The 22282-nt window shown below is 38.2% G+C and overlaps 1 protein-coding gene and 2 long non-coding RNA genes across 3 annotated transcripts; all 3 read left to right on the forward strand.

The window, feature by feature from the left end:
- Window positions 1-138: 138 nt before the first annotated feature.
- LOC137083949 (uncharacterized) lies at window positions 139-8302 on the forward strand. The gene is made up of 6 exons (XM_067449882.1): window positions 139-1690; window positions 1806-1900; window positions 2035-2085; window positions 4402-4780; window positions 5479-5658; window positions 7858-8302. Exons 1-6 carry the CDS (start codon window positions 139-141, stop codon window positions 7962-7964), a joined length of 2364 nt encoding a protein of 787 aa, XP_067305983.1. The 3' UTR covers window positions 7965-8302.
- A 6495-nt stretch (window positions 8303-14797) lies between these two features.
- On the forward strand, window positions 14798-17213 carry LOC137083896 (uncharacterized). Its single transcript, XR_010906652.1, has 3 exons — window positions 14798-15345; window positions 16209-16316; window positions 16519-17213. It is a non-coding gene; the product is annotated as an uncharacterized lncRNA (long non-coding RNA).
- A 1305-nt stretch (window positions 17214-18518) lies between these two features.
- Window positions 18519-21043, forward strand: LOC137083897 (uncharacterized). The gene is made up of 3 exons (XR_010906653.1): window positions 18519-18614; window positions 19435-19486; window positions 19940-21043. It is a non-coding gene; the product is annotated as an uncharacterized lncRNA (long non-coding RNA).
- The last annotated feature ends 1239 nt before the right edge of the window (window positions 21044-22282 follow it).

A 22282-nucleotide genomic window follows, 5' to 3' on the forward strand; every position in this document is an offset into this window, starting at 1 on the left:
TTTCTTCAATACGTTTGACTAGTGCTTTTAATCGTACTTTATATCTCTTGATCTGTTATATCACCTGATTTGTGCTATTGCATTCAGTCAAATTGTGATAAAAGTTCTTAGCAGATCGTCAGAGAGAAACCTGGAGAAATGGGCCAGTGCAGATCTCATAGTTACGTAGTAGAGCAAAATGCTCAAGATGCGTGTACCTCAGCAAGGCCTGCCCAAGAGAAAGCAAAGAAGAAGAAGAAAGGCAGGTTCTTTAGATGGGCTTCTTCTTGGACATCTAAGAAACCGTCCATTGATGGCCAAGAGAGTCAGTGTGCAAATGATGAAAACCAACAGCCTGAGATCATCCAGCAGTTGCCTCGTGGTAGAATTGTTTTTGTGTCTCTGTCGACAATTGGTCGTCAACAGAGTCAGTGCACAAATGATAAAAACCAACAACCTGAGACAATCGATGGTCAGCAGAGTCGGAGCAGAAATGACAGTGACCAAAAACAGCTTGAGACAATCGATGGACCTCAGAGTCAAAGTCAGTGTGCAAACGATGAAAACCAACAGCCTGAGATCATCCAGCAGTTGCCTCGTGGTAAAATTGTTTTTGTGTCTCTGTCGACAATTGGTCGTCAACAGAGTCAGTGCACAAATTATGGAAACCAACAACCTGAGGCAATCGATGGTCAGCAGAGTCAAAGTCAGTGTGCAAATGATGAACAGAGTCAGGGTGCAAATGATGAACAGAGTCAGGGTGCAAATGATGAAAACCAACAGCCTGAGATCATCCAGCAGTTGCCTGATGGTAAAATTGTTTTTGTGTCTCTGTCAACATTTGGTCGTCAACAGAGTCAGTGCACAAATTATGAAAACCAACAACCTGAGACAATCGATGGCCAAGAGAGTCAGAGGAGAAATGACAGTGACCAACAACAGCTTGAGACATTCGATGGACCTCAGAGTCAAAGTCAGTGTGCAAACGATGAAAACCAACAGCCTGAGATCATCCAGCAGTTGCCTGATGGTAAAATTGTTTTTGTGTCTCTGTCAACATTTGGTCGTCAACAGAGTCAGAGCAGAAATTATAGTGACCAACAACAGCTTGAGACAATCGATGGACCACAGAGTCAAAGTCAGTGTGCAAATTATGAAAACCAGCAGCCTGAGATCATCCAGCAGTTGCCTCGTGGTAAAATTGTTTTTGTGTCTCTGTCGACAATTGGTCGTCAAAAGAATCAGTGCACAAATTATGAAAACCAACAACCTGAGACAATCGATGGCCAAGAGAGTCAGAGCAGAAATGACAGTGACCAACAACAACCTGAGACAATCGATGGCCAGGAGAGTCAGAGCACAAAAGATGCCACCCAAAAGCCAGAGAGATGCTCAGATGGTGAATCTGCTCATGCCACCGACACTAAGAACGCTTTAGAGCTCAGGTGTGTGTCGTTCCACACGACTAATGAAGGCATTGACCTATCGGTGGACAAGGCTGAGCAGGACAGCTGGGTCACCTGTGTGTCCTCCCTCACACCTAAGCCGGAGGAAGAGAAAGACAAAGAGAATCTCGGGCCAGAGCGAGCGTCCACCAGCACACACAAGAACAACAACAGTGAGGAGAACACACTCTCCGCCTCGCCAGCGGACGACACTGCTTGGACCGATGAGGAAGAAGTTATCAATTTAAGTCTAAAGGGAAAGACAGGTCAGTTTAATACTGTCTCATGACATAAAATGTGCAAACAGAAGCTCTTTTACTAGACATTCTAATCTTTAATCAGCATGATTGTAAATTTACCATCTCTTTTCTTTATTAACAGATGACATCCTGCAGCATTATGAATGTTTGAAACTGCTGGGCCGAGGATCATACGGACAAGTCTTTGAAGGAATCCGATTGTCCGATTCACGAAAGGTCATTTAAATTCATTAACAGTTCCATCCGGTTCATGACCGGACTCATGTGACCTCTGCACAGATAATTCATCCACTGTAACTCATTCTAACAAAAACATTCTTTCTTTTTTCCCCCTTTTCCTCGGAGAACAGGTGGCGCTCAAATATGTAGAAAAGACGGGATGTGAGGGAAATGTCCGTAATGTAAGTGGACCACTCCTCAGAGTATGCATTCACATTAGCAATAGGATATGTATGGGGAAAACAATTGCATGCAAAAATTGTCAATAGTTTCTTTCCCTTAACCCTCATCCTTCCCTCACCCTAAAATTATACTTCCTTTCTTTTTGTCCAGAAATGCATTTGTTTGGGAGTTTTTTGTTGTTGTTATTTTGTATTTTATTCACCTTTAAATTACTAGACTTTATAAATAAATAATCATTTAAGCGATTCTTTCAACTTCAATTCAAAATAACTCACAATTTCATGCATAACCCTTTTAATTCAGCTCATAATCTCTCACATTGGGTGTCTCTGCCGGCCTCTTGTGGAAAATAATGATATAACATGATGGCCTTATATAGTTAAACGGTTAGTTTACCCCAAAATGATAATTTGATGTTCATCTGCTTACCCCCAGTTCATCAAACATGTAGGTGTCTTGTTAAGATTTGTAACTCCCACCGTTGCTGTGTGGTGTGTGCCAGTCAGGGGCGTAACTACAGACAGTGCAGGCAGCGCACGCGGGCCCATGCCCACATTGCAAACGGGCCCCTGGCGACAAAGTGACGCCGCAGAATATTGTGACACTCACATTTTAAATGAAAAGCACTGGTTTCAGATTTGAAAATCACACGGCTGTCGCGCTCTACCGTCACGCTTAGGATACTGACCACCTTTTTCATCCGAGCATGTGAGCGGAGCACAGTTGCGTGACGCTCCGCTAGATATTCCACTCTATGCCAGTGAGCTCCACAGTTCACTATAAAATGTGAATTATTTGATTTAAATCTAGCAATTTCAAGCTTTCTTCATGTTTATGTCATGTATTCACCGAGTTTCAGATTTTCGCAGATAGAAAGCGCACCTTTTTTAATTTATTCTACTAAAGCACAAAGTTTTGTTGTTATGTGAGTGTACACAAATAAAAGTAGACAATTAATAGTTTATAACTATGTCTCACATTTATCTGTATGGCCAAAAATTACGGAGTATTGCGAGTTATATCCCCCGTCATGACTCGTGAGGGGAAAAAAACATCAGAATTCGCCGGTGCGTTCTTCAGCCACAGGGTTAAAGAAACCGTAGCCTATTTAGTTTCATATTTATGTTTAAATAATAGCCCATAATATAATTTATTATTATTATTATTCATTATTTTAATAAGGGATGTATTAAATATTCGGCCGAAAATGGACCATGTGCATTCTCGGTGCATTCTTGGCCGAAAGACTTTCATCACCGAAACAATACGTCCGAAATGTGATGCCGCAAGCAGAAACCGCGACCTGCGTGCTTGTCTAAAGATGTGGCTCATCTCACATCTGATGACGCATCTATGGGTCGTAACCATAGGGTTGTAACTTGAAAATAATACTTTGTTTATGTTTCTCTTGATGGATACACACACTGGCGATTATAAAAGAAAAACGTGGGCAAAACGGTCTCTCTTTATAAACTTTGTTCAATGCATGCGAGTGCTGCCTTAGGTTCGAATATGGACAGTCATTTTCACCATCATCACCCGCGTGTAGTGCCAGAAGACGCGAATGAGAACATCTGTCTCTGTGCACTCATCCGAAAGCGCAAATATTGAGTTCTCTTTCAAGTCTTGCGTTTGAACGGACAAACTCACACAAAAAGTGGCCTATGTCAACATGTCCATCTTGATGAGTCTCTAGTAATGTTGTTATCTACTTTTTTGGCCTTCAGAACATCTTAAAATGCACATATGTAGATCCTAGAAATCTACATTTTCTCGGGGGAGCATGCTCCCAAACACCCCTAAATAACTCACATTTGGAATCTTAGTGATTATAAAAGAGTGTCTTTTTTACGATTAAGGGATGTAGGCCCTACATTATGGTGACACAGAATAAGACATTAATATTTGATTTGTAAATAATATTAAACAACCGATATCCTGATATAGAAATGAAACCTAAACCTAAAGTGTTACATAGGCTAGGTTAGGGTGCAGCCCAGGGGGCCATAGCCTGCATTGGGGCCCATCATTAGTAAGTTACGCCACTGGTGCCAGTCATATAATCACGTGAATGGGTAACAATTCTATGAGAGCAAAAAAAAAACACAAAAACACATGCTTAGACAACGTGCACAAAAACCCTGCTGCTCCTGACGACACATTGATTTCTTAAGACACGAACCAATTAGTTTCTGTGAGAAACACAACAGTATTTATTTATGTTATTTTTTTACCTCATATCCAGACGAATCTCATCTAGTGTTTCCATGTCCCCTAATGATCTCTCTTTCGTGTAACTGTTATCTCTCCTGTAGGGTCTGTTTGGCAAATCCCTACCAAAGGAGGTCGCCATGATGGCACTTTTGAGCAAAAGCCCCAGCGTTCCCCAGATTATCAAGCTGCTCGACTGGTACGAGACGCACAATGAGTACATACTGGTCCTCGAGCGGCCCACGCCGTGTCAGGATATGCGACAGTTTTTACTCAAGCACGGCGGAAGGATCGAGGAATCGTCAGCACGAGCTGTAATGCGGCAGGTGGTCACAGCGGCAAAGATATGCTGTGAGCGAGGAATCCTCCACGGTGATATAAAGCTGGAGAACCTGCTCATCAACGAGAACACCCTGCAGGTCAAGCTCATAGACTTCGGCACTAGTAAGCGCTTGAAGAAGTCTGCTTACTCGACATTCAGAGGTATGTATTAGTATTAGTTACACTCTAATAATTAAATTGTTAAAATGTAGCCTGGATGCCAGTCGAACTCAGCCCCGCCCACAACATTTGAGGTCTGGACTCGATCCATATAGGAGTAATTACGAACAGAAACTTTCCAATGAAATCATCAGGACGGGCTTTAGACGATGATGGACAGATGATAAACAGTAACGTAATCATCACGTCATCAAAGGGGCTTGGGTTATATTTGTTCAAATCCTAAACGGAGAGCTTGTTTGTATCTGCATCACCTTCACTATTTCTCTCTGAAATGATGATCATGTTGGTAAGTAACTGTGTATCCTTAAACTCTTTTTTTCAACCCGGGCAAAGTTTGGGGGGTAAAGTTTGGCAAGGTTTCCTGCTAAAATTCACATTCCTGGGTCTATTTATCACATAATTGAGGTCGCTTCAACCCGTGGACATGGAAAACAACCCTTGGGAAAACTGCAGAGTTTGAGTTCTGTTGACATTTGACAACTAACGTTATGCGTCGCTTCGTTGCTCTGATTGGTTGTAGGTCTGTCCAATTGAGGTCTTTCCTGGTTCGGTTGAAACACGCCCCATAATCACAGCCCAATGGAGCATCAGACTCATATTTTGACTAGAATTGAGTATGACCACGTCAGGCTAGACAAAATGCATTGCCATGCATTAAATCTTCTTCTTTCTTTCAGGCACAAAGGTGTTTGCTCCCCCTGAGAGTGTCAACAATGGGAAGTTCTATGGCAAGCCTGCAACGGTGTATGCCCTCGGCGTGGTGTTGTTCAAGATGCTGTCAGGTAAGTATCCTCGCACACCGAAGCAGCTCGCCGAGATCCTAACGGAGCCCTGGTACACGGAAGAGATCTCCAAAGGTGAGAGCAGTTTTTTTTACGATTGCTTACACACTAAAATTAAACTTTTTCATGATTAGCAAAAGCTTACACTCAAGGAGCAAAACACAAAGCTACATTTGCACAACTGTAAGCACATTGTCAGCTTTGCACTATTTGCACAACATGACTTTGTTTAAACATACACACCACTTTCTAAAGCCAGGTGGCGTGTTATCTGTATGCATTTGTGTGTGTGTGTGTGTGTGTGTGTGTGATGGGTAGGTTTAGGGGTAGAGGCAGTGTGTGTGTGTGTGTGTGTGTGTGTGTGTGTGTGTGTGTGTGTGTGTGATGGGTAGGTTTAGGGGCAGTGTGTGTGTGTGTGTGTGTGATGGGTAGGTTTAGTGCTAGGGGCAGTGTGTGTGTGATGGGTAGGTTTAGGGGTAGGGGCAGTGTGTGTGTGTGTGTGTGTGTGTGATGGGTAGGTTTAGGGGCAGTGTGTGTGTGTGTGTGTGTGTGTGTGTGTGTGTGTGATGGGTAGGTTTAGGGGCAGTGTGTGTGTGTGTGTGTGTGTGATGGGTAGGTTTAGGGGTAGGGGCAGTGTGTGTGTGTGTGTGTGTGTGTGTGTGTGTGTGTGTGATAAGTAGGGGCAGTGTGTGTGTGTGTGTGTGTGTGTGTGTGTGTGTGTGTGTGTGTGTGTGTGTGTGTGTGTGTGTGTGTGATGGGTAGGTTTAGGGGTAGGGGCAGTGTGTGTGTGTGTGTGTGTGTGTGTGTGTGTGTGTGTGTGTGTGTGTGTGTGTGTGTGTGTGTGTGTGTGTGTGATAAGTAGGGGCAGTGTGTGTGTGTGTGTGTGTGTGTGTGTGTGTGTGTGTGTGTGTGTGTGTGTGTGTGATGGGTAGGTTTAGGGGTAGGGGCAGTGTAGGGGGATAGAATGAAACGCTAAAAAGCGATTATGCATCTTGATAGCACGCCAAAATGGCATACGAATTGGTGTGTCATATATACGACATTTCATGAGATCAGTCTGATTTGCAAAAGATTACACACACTTGTATACATCAGACACAGAAGTATATCATGATGTCACTATCTTGCAATTCCAAAGCACTGACTGTCAAATTACCACACCTATGAGCCAATCTGTTTAACACAGCCATCAGGTGCACAAACACATGATTGCTAAATTGTAGACACACCAATCAGGTTTAAGCACTATAAAATGCAGCCGGTAGGTTCACCTGCCTTCAACCAAAACTGACAATGGGTGTGTTTACATGCACGTTCTTAAGCCGATTATGCCTTATAAGCCGACAATGAACATGGTCATGTAAACGCGGTAACCCGTTTTCTTTTATCATAGTAAGGTCATAAACGGCGTAAGCATAAACCGGTCGGGACAGGTAGTTTTTGCCTATAAACCGGTCGGGACAGGTAGTTTTTGCCTCTTACCCTGATTTTGCGTGGCATGTAAATGCATTAACCTGCTTTCTGTCGGCTTATTAAAGTGCGCATGTGTGATAGGTGACAAAAACGCAAACTCAGAGCAGATTTAAATGCATCCCAACAGAGCGAGCTAGCGTTTTGCATGAAATAAGGACATATATCACAAACACAGACTCTTTTAAGACCCAGAAAATTGTAAAGATGTGTTCTCATCTCACGCAGCAGAAGTAGAAGAGGTTCAGTCAAAACGCTGCGTCTGTAACTGAATGAGGGATAATGTGAGCCGCTGACACGGTGCGCGCTTTATTTAACATCACAACTGACGTGAAAAACTCAGAGTCATTTACAAACATTATAATTTTTGACGTCACTACAAGGAAATAACCCGGTTTATAATTAAAATCATGTAAACGCGGTTTACTTGCGTTGTCAGTTTACTGGTTTGCATGTAAACGGGGACAACTGATTATTTCAATAAGCTGATTAATTTAGAGTTATCAGCTTGCTGGTGTGCATGTAAACTCACCCAATATTGTCCGTTTTTTTGCAGATTATTTTTCATATGGTAACACAATATTGTTTTATAAAGTTGTGTATAGTTTTTATAAAGTGTTCCATTGTTGGGCTACATTGTTGTAGGGTTGTGTTAATTGTGTGTAGTGTTTTGACAATTGTTTCCAGAATTGTGCTCAAAGGGATACTTCACTGTTGAAAAAACTGTAAAATAATGTGATCAGTTGCACAAAGTATAAAGCTTACAATACTAACCAGACATCTCTCCCCTCTCTCTCTTCACAGAGTGCCAAGATCTGATCTCCGCATGCATGCAAAGCGATCCGGCCAAGCGGATCGATCTGGAAAAGATCCTCCTACACGACTGGTTTCAAGCCCTGATCCTGAACTAAACGTGTTTCAAAGTAAGACACCGCCATAAGGCGAGAGATGGAAGAAACCCAGAGAGTAGGTACAAAAAAAAAACTCACAAAAAGATTCATACGTGATGAGAAGAATTGATAGATGCAATTACAGATAAAAGCACGCACATTAATATAAATATTTGTGTGAGTGAGTGTACTTGTTTTTATTACATTGTGGGGACCAAATATCCACACAATGGAATATAAACATGAGATCAGCAGCCAGCGGTCCCTACAATGTAAATGTGTTCATAAACATAATGTTTCCTGTGATGGGTAGGGTTAGGGGCAGGGGCAGTGTAAAATCCTTTACGCCTATGGTAAGTTCCCACAATTCATAAAAATCTTCTGTGTGTGTGTGTGTGAATGAATGGGGCTGTGTTCCATTCGACAGGCTCCCTATGCAGTGCTCACTGCTCCATACTCCCTGAGTGTAAGTGTAACTGTTTACTATTCGAAGGGGACAAACATGTTCAGTTTAGAGGGCGTAGGGGAGTAGGGGATAAGGGAACATCAATACATCACTGGAAGATCAAAATACCAGTCTAAACTAAATCAAATGTAGTATACAATCAGTGGCGTAACATTGTTTTAAAAAGTGGGTGGGACATAAATTGTGTATCATATGCACGTGAAAAACTGCGTACTATATGCATGCCAAAGCTCATTTTGACGTTTGAGGGGCGCTCATATGTCAAAGTGAGCTTTGGTGTGCATATGGTACGCAGTTTTTCGCGTGCATATGATATGCCCTATATGGCGTATTAAGGGGGGTTGCATTGCTGATACAATGTTATATAGGATGTAAAATATGTACAATAATTGCAGAAAAATTTGTATTAAGATGTCCGGAACCGGGAACTCTTCCCATAACACCTGATACCTGTACTCGTTACGTCATAAGGAGAATGGCATCTACGCTAATGTTAGTCTCTCTGTTTATCCCGAGGTTTACTGCAGTCGGCCGGATCCAGATAAGATGAAGGACCGGCGCCTGGACACGACGGCAAGAAGAGATTGTGTGACCTGCCTGCATTGACACCATTGTATGAGAATTGAACTGAGCTGGACGATGACATCACTGTTTTCTCCAGAACGGCTGTCCAGCCAAATCAAACTTTGTTGCATTATTTTCCTCTTCCTGTTATCACTGTAAAGCTGCTTTGAAACAATCTGTATTGTAAAAAGTGCTATATAAAGGTGACTTGACTTTTGGTGAAGAAATTTGTGTAGGTGTTCAGCTACATCTTATTGTTTAGATTGCATTTCAGTTTTTATATTCAGAATATATTTAAAGTAATGTAGAAATGTTGCAGATTTCTGTTTTATTCAGTTTTGTATTGCATTCAATTTTGATCTGAAGTTTAACAGTCTTGAGAAATGGACGGACGGACGGACGGACGGACGGACGGACGGACGGACAGATAGATAGATAGATAGATAGATAGATAGATATAAGTCTTATAATAATAATATCAACAATATGTCAATACGCAGGCCTACAGATTACATCTACTGGTTATGGAAGGCTTGTGAGGGTGGCAACATCAGTGTGTGTATTTACGCTTGTGAAGTTAAAATCAAACTAACTTATCCATCACTCAGATCATTTGAAGATTACCTCATTTGCAGCCGAAATGGGTGCCTGCAAGGGAATAAAAAAAATCACAATTATTATCGGATTATCGGTCCTCAGCATAAATAAATATACTCATTGTAAAGTGCAATAATACAGTGATACAATAAACCGACATAAAATAAACACTTTTTGGCGCAGAATAACACTTGTGTGGCTAATGCTAATAGCGAATTTACTCGCGACAAATTACGGCCTCGATAAAACACTCTGAACTCGCATTCAGATGGTAATTGTTTCTCATGTGGACGTCCGTAAAAATTACATTTGCATGCCAACTCAGTGATAAAACTCGTGCATTCGGATGGTGATTATTCGGGTGGAGGAGTTTTGTGATCTGCACCATAGGAACGCAGCTCACGTGGTCAGACGAATGATTGTATGCTGTAAAAATATCAAATGCCTATAATAATAAGAATAAAACCATATTTAATTTTATAATACGAAATTATTAATTAAATATCATGTTTTTAAAAAGATGTCATTTTAAAAATGTGGAAATGAGCGGAAAGTTACAACTCATTTAAAATGTAAACGTGTCTTTTCTTCTTTTTCTCTTTTGAGCGGTGATAAAAGAGTATTCATGTAAACACTTACAAGCATTCCAGTATTAAAAGTGTAGGCTAGATCTTTAATGCATGTCACTACTCGATCCGTACCGGAAACACGATTTGTTCTGCGCTTGCGCGAAAATGTTTCTACTTCCTGTTTGACATGGCAAAGCAATTTACGGCAGTTTTTTGAATTACTACCACTCGATCCGTACCGCGATAGTTTTTTATTTATTGCATAACTATAAATCAATACAAAATAAACAATAAAGAACAATGAATATGTGATTTTTTAAGAGTTGATAATAAATGTTAATTGTTGTGTTTGTGTATTTGTCAGGAGATGGCGCTATAGTTCACATGTTGTTAGCTATAAAAAGGGTATCGTAAGAATTTTTTTTTTATTTTTTTTTTTTTTATTTTTTTTTTTATTGCTGATAACAGAACCATACAAAAAAGAAGGCATACAACACACAACATCAATAATAAATGAGACAACCAAAGAAATGATAAATAAAAAAGGTAAGAGAAAGGAGAAAAAGAGGGGGAAAAAAGAAAAGGGAGAAGAGGGCCATTACATCACATACAAAAGTCATATGAAGAGATCAAAGGCGGTACAAATCCTAACAGTCCTTATAGCTTTCTTATTAGTGGATACTGAAATCACATTTAAATAATTTTCCATTTCCTTTAAGAAGACAGAGAAGACAGGCCTACAATTTGTAAATTTACATTTGTGAATGTAAAATTTGCTCAGAAAAAAGATTAAATTAATAGCAAAACAGATATTTTCGTTTGTGGGGTCCGAGTCAAAATACCCAAATATAACATTCCTCATATGTATTGAGAAGCCAGGCAAAATTTTACACTTGACCAGTACAGTAATATCCTTCCAGAGCTTCTGAGTATAATGGCATGACCAAAATAAGTGAACCACGGTTTCATCAGAATTTAAACAAAAAGAGCATGTTAATTCAATGTCAGATTTATATCTTTGTATAAATTTCTTAACAGGATAGAACCTGTGTATGAGCTTAAAGGAAATTTCTTTCACTTTATTTGTAAGAAAGAATTTCTGCTGTAAAGACCAGATTTTTTTCCAGTTAAGGTTAACAAACAAATTATTCCAAAAGGAAATAACCGGTGAAAGAGAAATTACATTTTTAAGAAATAGAGATCTTATTTTATAGTTTTTAGCTTTCGACTCAGAGAAACAAACTTGACCAACAGGAGTATCACAAGGATTGGGAAGGGACGCAATAGATACTGAGGTGGTATAATTACAGTTTTTAAAAAGCATACATAACCCAGAGGGAATAGCTCCCATTACTGTGGCAAATTCTTTTGGGGTTATTGGTATTTGGTATTCGGAGAGAAATTCTGAGTATCTGAACAAAAGACCTTGCTTATTAAACAACTGCTCCACCAAAAAAAGACCATTACTGAACCAATTATGATAAAATAGCGATTTATTCTTGAATAAAATGTTTTTATTGTTCCAGATAAAACATCTCTGTGGTGAAAAGTTATGTTTATAAATTAAAGCCCAAGCTAAGAGAACCTGGCGATGAAAGTTGGATAGTTTGATAGGGAGTTTGGATATATCATAATTACACATTAGGAGAAAATGAATTCCACCAAGTCGTGAAAAAACAAGTTGAGGGAAAACATTCCAAACAGAAGATGGTTTGGTTAGGTACTGATTCAGCCAATTAATTTTAAACGTATTGTTGAGGGTGTCAAAATCAATAAAGTTCAGACCACCATTATTATAAGAGTTTAGTATGACTGATTTTCTCATATAATGAGACTTATTTTTCCATAAGAATTGTATTAAAATCTCATTAATTAATTTAGAAGTGGGCTTGTCCACAGACAGAGACTGAGCTGCATAGGCCAAACGAGATAGACCCTCTGCCTTAGAGAGCAAGGTTCTGCCTTTTAAGGACAGATCTCTTTGTAGCCAACAATTCAGTTTTTGCTTTGTTTTGGTAATGATCGGTTTGAAGTTTGTTGAACACCTACATTCATCTTTAGTAATTTGTATACCTAGGTATGTTACCCTATTTTTAATAGTAATATTCTGAATTGAAGAAAGAGAGCAATTTTTAATTGGTAGCAATTCACATTTATTCAGATTTAAATTTAATCCAGATGCTTTAGAAAAAGACTGAAGAATATCCAAAGCCACTGGAATTTGTGTTGAATCATTCAAGAATAAAGCTGTATCGTCCGCTAATTGAGTTATTTTTATTTTGGTGTTGCCAATTGTGACACCCTTTAAGGGACTACTGTTTATATGAGCGCTTAGGAACTGTGTTGCAATTAGAAATAGGTAAGGAGAAACTGGGCATCCTTGTCTTACTCCTCGTTTTAAAAAGAATCTAGGTGAAGTACCATTACTTAATTTAACTGAGCTGTTTCCGTTTATGTAAAGCGTTTGGATCATTCTGCAAAAGGAGTCACCAAAGCCAATTTTTTGAAGAGCATGAAATAAAAATTTGTGTTCCAAAGTGTCAAAGGCTTTGTAGTAATCTAAAAAGAAAATGAAGCCATCGCTGTCAATTAATTCTGAATAGTCTAACATATCTAGTACTAATTGTATATTATTAGAAATGTGTCTTTTCTGCATAAACCCCGACTGCGTTTCATCAATTATAGAGTTCAAAACAAGTTTCAATCTTTTTGCTAGGACTAAAGCTAATATTTTATAATCATTATTTAATAGTGTGATTGGGCGCCAATTGTCTATTAAGAGGGGATCTTTATTTAATTTGGGGATAAGAGTTATTAATCCTTGACATAATGTGGCTGGAAGTAATTTTTTTTCTATACTTTCCTCATAAACCTTTAACAAGAATGGAGCTATACTATGACTAAATAATTTATAAAATTCTGAGCTGAGTCCGTCAGTTCCAGGAGATTTGTTGGCTTTTAAACTATTAATAGCCTCCTTTATCTCCTTCAATGGGATAGAGGCATCACAAAAGTTACTATCTATATTACTTAACTGGTTTACATTAGGTACTGATTTAAAGAAATCATCCATATGTTCTTTGGAAAATTTAGAAGTATACAGATCACTGTAAAATTTGGCACAGAACTTTGCGATAATTTTAGGGTCCTCGCAGATATAATCGTTAATCATTAATTTTTGAATTTGGTTATTTTTCGCTTGTTGTCTTTCCAATCTGAAAAAATATGCAGAGTTCTGTTCACCTTCTTCGATCCATTTCCTGCGTGATCTGATAAACGCTCCTTCCGCTTTATGTTTATATATGTCATCCAATTTGCACTGTAATTGGACCAACTCTGCTTTTTCACAATCAAGTAAATCCTCCATATTTTTAGATAACAAATTGGTGATTTTGCATATAATGGAATTTTCATCAGCCTTTTTCTTTTTTGCCAAATCAGTACTAAATTTCCTAAGATATTTGCTCATTTCATATTTAGTAAATTCCCAATTGCTGCTATAACTATTCTCCTCCTTTGCTTTATTCCAATTTTTGTGAATTATTTTATTAATTTCATTTTCTACTTCACTGTAAGAGAGAATGGAGTTGTTAAGTTTCCAGTAAGAGGAGAATCCGCGCACATTATCAGAGGCAAGAAAATGGGTACGAATAAAGATACACGAAATGTTCTTCCCATTGAAATACATTAGATTAAAAATCGTGCGTAGTGACACGAAAAAAAAGGGAAATTCGTGTCCGTGAACACGAATCAATAGATTAAAGTTCGTGATTATGTCACGAACTGCCGTGAGACTGGGTTGAAATATCAGTAGAGGTATTGCATAATTCTTTAGAGATGAGCCACATGTCAATTCGGGACTGAGAGGAAAGAGAATTATTGCACCATGTGAACATCTTTTGAGAGGGATGCAATACTCTCCAACTATCAATCAAAGAAAATCTTTGCATAAACATTTTCAAGTATAAACTAGAATTGTCAGGGAGTTTTGGAGGCCATCTGTCTATACTGCCATCTAAAGCCACATTAAAGTCTCCACCAAATATAAGCATGGAATTTGGGTATTTAGTCAATAATTTTAAAACACATTCCTCTATGCGACTAAACAGGGCTTCATTTCCTTTTTGCTGATTAAAGCCATACACGCAGACAAGAATACATGTTAAATTTGAGATTTCAGTAACGAGACAGATATAACGTCCATCTAAATCACTTACATTAAGTAACACCTTTCCTTTAAACTGGTTTTTTAAAATGCATACACCGGCTGAATGCGTCGTGCCATGAGATATCCATATGTCCAGTCCCCATTGTGACCTCCAGAAATTAAGATCCTCTACAGTTGAGTGACATTCTTGGAGAAAGCAAAAGTCAGACTTAAATTGTTTGAGATATAAGAAAATAGCCTTTCGCTTAGTGAGATTTCTTAGCCCTCTAGCATTTAACGAAATAATAGATATAGACATGAAGTATAAAGGAATTAAAGAAAAATAAACAGAAAGGGAAAAGAAATTTGACTAGACCTAGAAAAGCAAAACAAATAACTTGTTATAGGCTACTAACCTTTAACCGTTCGAGAATTGAACACTACCCAGATAGCAAGCACAATTGGGCCGATTCCGTCTGAAATGCGCCACTGTTGGCTCACTGTCGGCATCGGTGAAATGATAATGGGCCAGACCCATACCGACTGTTTTTTACACATCTGCCTGAGTGACGGCTTTTTCTTTATGGGCCAGCATCGGCTGGACGCAGTTGTACCCGCGTTGGCTGACCGACGGCTTTTTCTTTATGGGCCAGCATCGGCTGGACGCAGTTGTACCCGCGTTGGCTGACCAACGGCTTTTTCTTTATGGGCCAGCATCGGCTGAACGCAGTTGTACCCGCGTTGGCTGACTGACGGCTTTTTCTTTATGGGCCAGCATCGGCTAAACGCAGTTGTACCCGCGTTGGCTGACTGACGGCTTTTTCTTTATGGGCCAGCATCGGCTGAACGCAGTTGTACTTGTGTCAGGTTCAACCGGTTCATACTCACTGTAGCGACGTGTATTTACCTTCGGCCCGAGTTAGTTTTGTCACAGTCGGGCCACTACAGGAATTAAGAAATTCAGCCGTGTGTGAAAAAGTTTGGGCGGTTAAATCCTGAGGAGGATCCTGCAACGCAGACCATTTCGTTTTTGACAGGATCATTTCAGCTGAAAAACAAGTAAGTAATTTAATTCATTTATTGTTTCAGTGTTGTTTGATGGTTTAATTACAAGATCAAATATAGTTTGTTCAATATCTAATGTTTTGCGATGATAATGGCGTAATGTGAGAAACCAATTCGGTCCCGGAGATACGGAGTGTTGATGAAGGCCTACTCGGTCTCTTTTTAAGTTAACGTTAACAAGTTAGCTTATGTACTATTTATTTATTTATTATTATTAGAAAAACTGCTGAGCTCTATCGAGTACATTGGCTAATTAAATTATATATTCCATTTTGTTTTTTAACGAGTGAATTTAGCTTTAGACCACTAATCTCTTCAGGCAGCTCTGTGTGATTTCACTAAACTTTCAAAAGAGTCTGTTTGTGAATCTAACTAAAATCATTACTATTACTAAAATCATGAGCGAACAAACTGAAGTTTCATATAACGTTCAGAATTCGACACCAACACTTTACAGATATTTTGGTAACAATACAATATGCTTTGATTTGTTGACTATTATTAGTTAACATAGACTAGAAAGCACATACAGCATTTATTAATCTTAGGTAATTTCAACATGTAGCCTACTAATTATTTAAATGAAAAGTTGTATTAAAATTAGTGCTCTGTGAACTAACAAGAACAAACATTTAAATAGTTGTATTTTTATTGATTAATGCTAACAAAGATTAATAAATACTGTAACAAATATTTTGCTAATTTTTAGTTAGTTAACACATGTTAACTTATTGTAAAGTGTAAATGATATAAACTGCTGCATTAACTCTGGCAACAACATTTATCTTACCTATGCACTTAAAAAAACTGTCATGCTTAAGATTTAATAATGACACATGTATTCCTTCATTGAAAAGATGCAGTTCAGAGAAACCGTCATGGCTAATCCCGCTGAAATGGAGATCGAGGGCTTCGTAAACTGGTGGCTTCAGCCTCCAACTGGCAGCTGATTGAGAAAACGCAAGGTAAATCTTCCTATACACACTCAGTTTAAATCCATATTAAAGAGGAATCTCTTTAACCTAGCATAAACATAACACACTATCACATTGCTCCATAAATTAGGTCAACAAGAACCAGAAACACTTCCTATCAACAGAAAATGTACTTGTTACTTCGTAAGAGTAATGGCATCTACACTAATATTAATCTGTCTCTTATCACAAGGTTACTGTAGTCAGCCGGATCTAGTCCATATCCAGATCAGATGGTGGACTTGCACCCTAAGATGACCACAGTGTAGCCCTGAATGTCAGACCAGACCTCGAAACAAACCGCCAGTGGAGACCTCGTTGACACAACAGTCCACAACAGATCCTCCTCAGCAAAGACCTGTATACAGGCCCAAATGGCCATCTTCAACTGCCTGGAACCACACCATGTTCGTTTGTTTGGCCAGTGGACAACTGGCACCCCAACTGAGCCTGTTTTGTTTTTCTCCATTCTGTCACCTGATGGAGTTCCTTGCCACTGTCGCCTCTTTGCTTGGTTAGGACACTTAATCTTCAACAATATTATTGTGACTGCACTGACACTATTGGATGTAAAGCTGGCCTGGCCTGACATCACTGCTTTCTCCAGAGCTACTTTATAGTTGAAATTAACTTTTTATAATTGATGAACTTTACAGTTATTGTCATTGAACTGACTTCAGCTGTCTTCAAACTATTACTGCTTTACAGCCAAATTGAACTCTGTTTGCATAATTTTCCTTTTTCTCCCTGTAAAGTTGCTTTGAAACAGTTTTTTACAGTATAAAGCGTTATATATTTAAAGGTGACTTAACTTGTGCAAAAGGAGATGATTTAGTGTTAAAGAGAGTGACAGAGTTTGTGTGTAAAAGAGAATGATGTTTTTCTTTTAATATATATTAAATTGTTTTGTTATTTTGCGATTTAAAAAAATGTTGTTAATAAATGTTAATAGTATAGTGATTTGTTCATTGTTAATGTGTTTATATTATTAAAGTGTATTTGTTCATTTATAATAAAAATCCTTAATCTTTTTAAATGGTTGAATTTGTTTCAATTGCCAGTTTCTGGGCCACATCTGGCCCGGGGACCCAGCCGACTCTCAGCCAGATCTGTCTTACAGTGGCTGGGCCAGACCTGGGCCACATAAAACAATACAAGTCGTTTTACAGGGTGTGGACCAGATCTGGGCCAACACAATAAATAGGAGTCATTTTACAGGGTGTGGGCCACCACTGGGCCAAAGGAAATTGTTTGTGTCTGTTTTCAGTGTGAGGGCCAGTTTTGGGCCGGGGACCCAGCCAGAACTGGGCCAGAACTGAAGCATGGGTGAGGCCCAGAGGTGGGCCAGACAAATTTTGCTATGTGGGTAGGATGAGAACCGCAACTCAAAAAATATGCTCAATAATGTAACGCAGCATGTAATGTCAATTAAATAAAATTTTAAATACATCTACATTTTAGAACGTAAAAGTATAATGCCAGATCGTTTAAGTGCAAGACTGTATTGTAATTTACAGGTCAGACAGCACATGTCTGAATATAGGCCTAAGCTATGAAATAGAACTATTTAAGCCATGTGAAAGGCTTTTTTTTTTTTTTTTTTTTTTTAAATGTCTTGCAGAACAGTCAAGCGTGTAGTACCGACAGATAAGTGTCTTCAGTGTCCTGGGATGAACTGTAGACTGATGAAACCACTTCAGAACATCGAAGAGCTTCAGTCAACCAAAAGGGTGGACGCAATATTACTGTCGAGACAATAGTTAACGAGGGACTCACATCAATCAGGAGGGAATATTTCAGACCCCTCTACAAAAGCCCTCCCACCCACAAAGTAAGCTCGCTTGTTCTCTTTTCTCGCCTTTTCCACGATGGGCCATAGCTTGTTTCTTCGTTCTCTTTCCGCTGTAGATAGGTCCTCTGATATTTTCAGGTTGTTGTTTTTAAGAAAACTCGAATCTTTAGCTGCACGCCAGACCGCATCACGTTGAAAACGAGAAGTAAACTGGACGATGATTCCTCTGGGCTTGAGTAACCCCAGAGTGCAGTCTGGACGATGGGGCGGGGCGACACATTAAGGCGGGGCGACACGTGTCGCTCCGCCTACACCCAATTTCATTGGTTTATAATATAGCTAATCTTATTGGCGTAGACGCTTGCGGCTTGAGCATGCGCATTCCTTTGTGTACGTCTTTAGAAATGATCTACCTACGAGCCACCTGCATCTGTGTGGGGAAACGACAAACATGCAGTAAAACTTCGGCTCTCGCTGTTGTTTTCGCCGCTTTTAAGGTTAGTTTAGTCCATAAAATCACACAAGTAATACACATTACTGTTCCTGACACTTTTCTTAACTTTAATTGAAACGATTCTATGTTATATTTACTTGATAGAAATGTAACGTTAGTGTCTTTGAAGAAGTAGATATGCAAAACAGAACTAACATTTTTTAAAAGAGGTAATTTTGGCTAACTATTGTTTTTGAACGTTTAATCACATTTTATGTTTAGATGAGAGGTTTTGATAGTTATGAAAGGTTTTGCTGATAAATTTATCAATGGATGATAGCAATAAGTAGTTGAAACCTGTTCTGGTCTCTCATGGTAAACAAATATGGATCAAATGTTCTGTGATTTCAGGGGCGACAGAAAAAAACCCTCTACAACAAAGGAAAGCTTTAATACATTTAATAATAGGAATGTGCATTATTGAAAGCCACTAAACTACGAATACAGTTTGTACACAAACACAGTAGATAATGCTGTACATGTAGCATTTATATAGCATCTATCCATAAACTATAAGCTTTAGCCTTACAGAAATACAGGTGGTGATCTGAAAAAGCTAATTAAATAAGTTAATATAATTTTTTTTCACAACATTTACCTGTATCACTTTGCATCTTTAAATTTCTTATGAAAATGATCTATATATCTTATTACTCATTTTAAGACGGCTTTGACATCCAAATGTCAAACAGTATGTACAGTGACACTGAATGAACAATACTAAATTAGTAAACCTAAACATGCATTTTTTTTTCTTTTAAAACTGACATTTTAAACAATATTTTTTTGGCACTTTGACAAATTGTTCATTTTTATTTTTCTAGATGATTCCATGCTGATGGACTGCAGGTCCAATCTCAGAGGTCCTATGTACCGGTACGTATGTAAAATCTCAAACATGCACTAGTACCATTCAAAAGTTTGGGGTTATGTTTTTTTTAATAGTTATTTATATAGCGCTTTACTGGGTACTCAAAGTGCTTTACATATGGAAGGGGGGAATCTCCTCCACCACTAATGTGCATCATCCACCTTGATGACACGACAACAGCCACATTGAACCAGAACACATCAGCTTATTGTTGGAGAGGAGACAATCAGTTCTCTTTGTCAAAATAGTATTTATTGATGTCTTGCTCTGGAAGCACTCTTGTGCTAATATAATTACAGATCCTGCAACATCCATTTTTGGATTAAATCAATGCTTTGTTTATAATGAGGAGGATGTTTAAGCTATGAAACTTGCAGAATGCAACAAATAACTTAATCACAACTACCTCAAGTGGCCTCTGACTAATCCAACATTTGTTATCTTCTTTCTTGTTTCAGATGCTGCCATAGAACGGCATGAGAAGGCAACGGTTTGGTAGAACTGAGGTTCCAATATAAGAGTATGCACATGATGTCCCAGTAGACGGCGTGTAACTGTATTACACCAACTGAGTGGCAAAAACACTGAGTGGCAGGATTGGTGTTCAGCGTGAATGCTGCAAAAACAGCGCAACACCCAAAACACATCTGGGAAAGGGTTAGGTACAAATAGATACAGTTGATTGCACATTCAACAATAAATCAGAGCAATCTTTGTACAACCTTCCGAAAGCTACAGAAAGACAAACAAATAAATTGCTGCTATTCGCAGAAACAACCTGAATCCAGACATCAGAACATTTTATGTTAGATATGTAAAATTTTGGGCTAAAATCATATACTAGGTCATATACTGTATTGACAACTCGCCAATTAAATATTTATATTTTTGTTAGCGTTTATTAAAAAATATCCATTGTAATGAGCATTGTGTTCTACAAAGGTGGATGGGTAATTAGACAAACCCAGTTTTTCTTCGAAAGCAAATGTGTACAGTGCAGAACTCTGTATTTCACCAATAAATCCCCACTACAAGTATGACCACACATCAAGTCAGATGTTATGTCTGAAATGCCTTATTGCGTTAACAATTTTTAAGCCTGGGTAATATGACGATTATATAATCATCTGGATTTAGAGCTACCTAAACTGTATTTATTGTATTTGTTTAGCAGATAAAGTGTTCACAGGCTTTGCTTTATATATTTCCCCGGCATCGGAATCAGGTACATATAAATGTCTGAAAGTCCAATTCCTGGCCAAACACTGGTTCTTTGGCGAGTTGTAATAATCACTGTTGAATCCAAATACATTTAATTTATTTCAGGAAAAAAAGAAGCTTGTTTTGCTCCCATTTCTGCGATTTCTCTTATTAAAGTCAGCCCTGCTCCAGAATGTTTTGCCACTCAGTCCAGCTGAGGGTCGTGTCCCAACGGGAAAGTGACATCAGTGCACACCCTCTATTAAAGAAAAGAGACTGGCCTATTGCAAATCCAAGTTTACATTAAAGCTTTGTATTTTGAGTTAAAGTCTATTTGTGTCTGGATTTGCAAAATTTTATTTTTTGTGCAGTTAAGTTTACATATGCTCTCTGTACTTTTACTTTTTGTTAACATCAATAAAAATCAATAAAAAATTGTTTAGCATGTGTTCTCTGCAGACAAATTTTGATTTTATCCATTGGGTCAACATTTTTGCATTATCTGGAAAATATGAAATTTTGACTTTTTCATTACAAATTTAATGATGTTTATAAAATGAAAATATTTACATATATGGAGGCACACTTATGTAAAATATATTAAACTGCTGCATTAATATATAATTCAAAAGATTTACATATATAGAAAACTAATATTAACATATATTAGAAATTAAAATATGCACATATATTGCAAATTATTGTATTAACATATGTATAGCTAAACTTATTCACACATAAAGGAAATAAAAAATATTAATAAGGTGCCAATCTATTTTGATTTAGGTAATTTTAATATATGAAAATCTATTATTAAAATATTCCACACGGTGTAACTTCTTTGTGGGTATGTAACCCCTATGCAAAATCCCAAAGTGGAAAAGTTAATGTTCTATGAACTGATTTATCATTTATTGTGCCCTTCAATCACATTATTTTGTTAACCTGATATCATGAAAATCTGCCTGGCAACTAGAGTGTTAGCAAGAAAAGGAAATTTGCTATTGGTGTAAAAAAATGTGAAGCCCCGCCCCCTTGGCGATCGTTCGAGAAAAATATCGGCAGAGAGTAATGATATGCTCCGCTGTGTAGATGCAGGGAAACTGAGTATTACACAAACGTGTTGTTTTAAAAGAGACTGTTAACTGATATTAAAAAGGGAAAGTTTATCATCAACACTTGGGCCATTGGATTGATGCTGTATTTCGTCAGGTGTGAACTTGAATCTTGGTGAGTGTTAACAAGCATAACAAGTTGAAACGATCTAATATTAACTCCTTAAAAGCCATAAGAGAAAATTCATATTGTTGTACTTTGTCTCTAATGTTCTCCATGTTATGATCAAGTTATTCTGTGAGTTAGAAATAATTATAGCCTTGATGTGTAACGCAAATGCTGTAATGTTGAGCAGCCATTTTAATGCATGGTTGAAGTGAAAATATGTAACGTTCATGTGATATGTGATGGGGAAAAAAACAGTGAACATTATTGATTTGTTGTAAGAATTGTATGCAGCTAAAAGGATTGTTGAAAATTGTTAACTATTTAGAGTCTGGAAGTCCCAATTCACTGAGTGAGGTTATCCATCTCAAATAAGTATA

This window comes from Pseudorasbora parva, chromosome 7, assembly GCF_024679245.1.
Source record: "Pseudorasbora parva isolate DD20220531a chromosome 7, ASM2467924v1, whole genome shotgun sequence".
NCBI lineage: Eukaryota > Metazoa > Chordata > Actinopteri > Cypriniformes > Gobionidae > Pseudorasbora > Pseudorasbora parva.

Coding starts and splice junctions, on each gene's coding strand:
- LOC137083949 (XM_067449882.1), top strand. CDS start 139: ATGGGCCAGTGCAGATCTCATAGTTACGTAGTAGAGCAAAATGCTCAA. Junction 2,086..4,401: donor GTGAGGGAAATGTCCGTAAT/GTAAGTGGACCA, acceptor TCTCTCCTGTAG/GGTCTGTTTGGCAAATCCCT. Junction 4,781..5,478: donor TGCTTACTCGACATTCAGAG/GTATGTATTAGT, acceptor TCTTTCTTTCAG/GCACAAAGGTGTTTGCTCCC.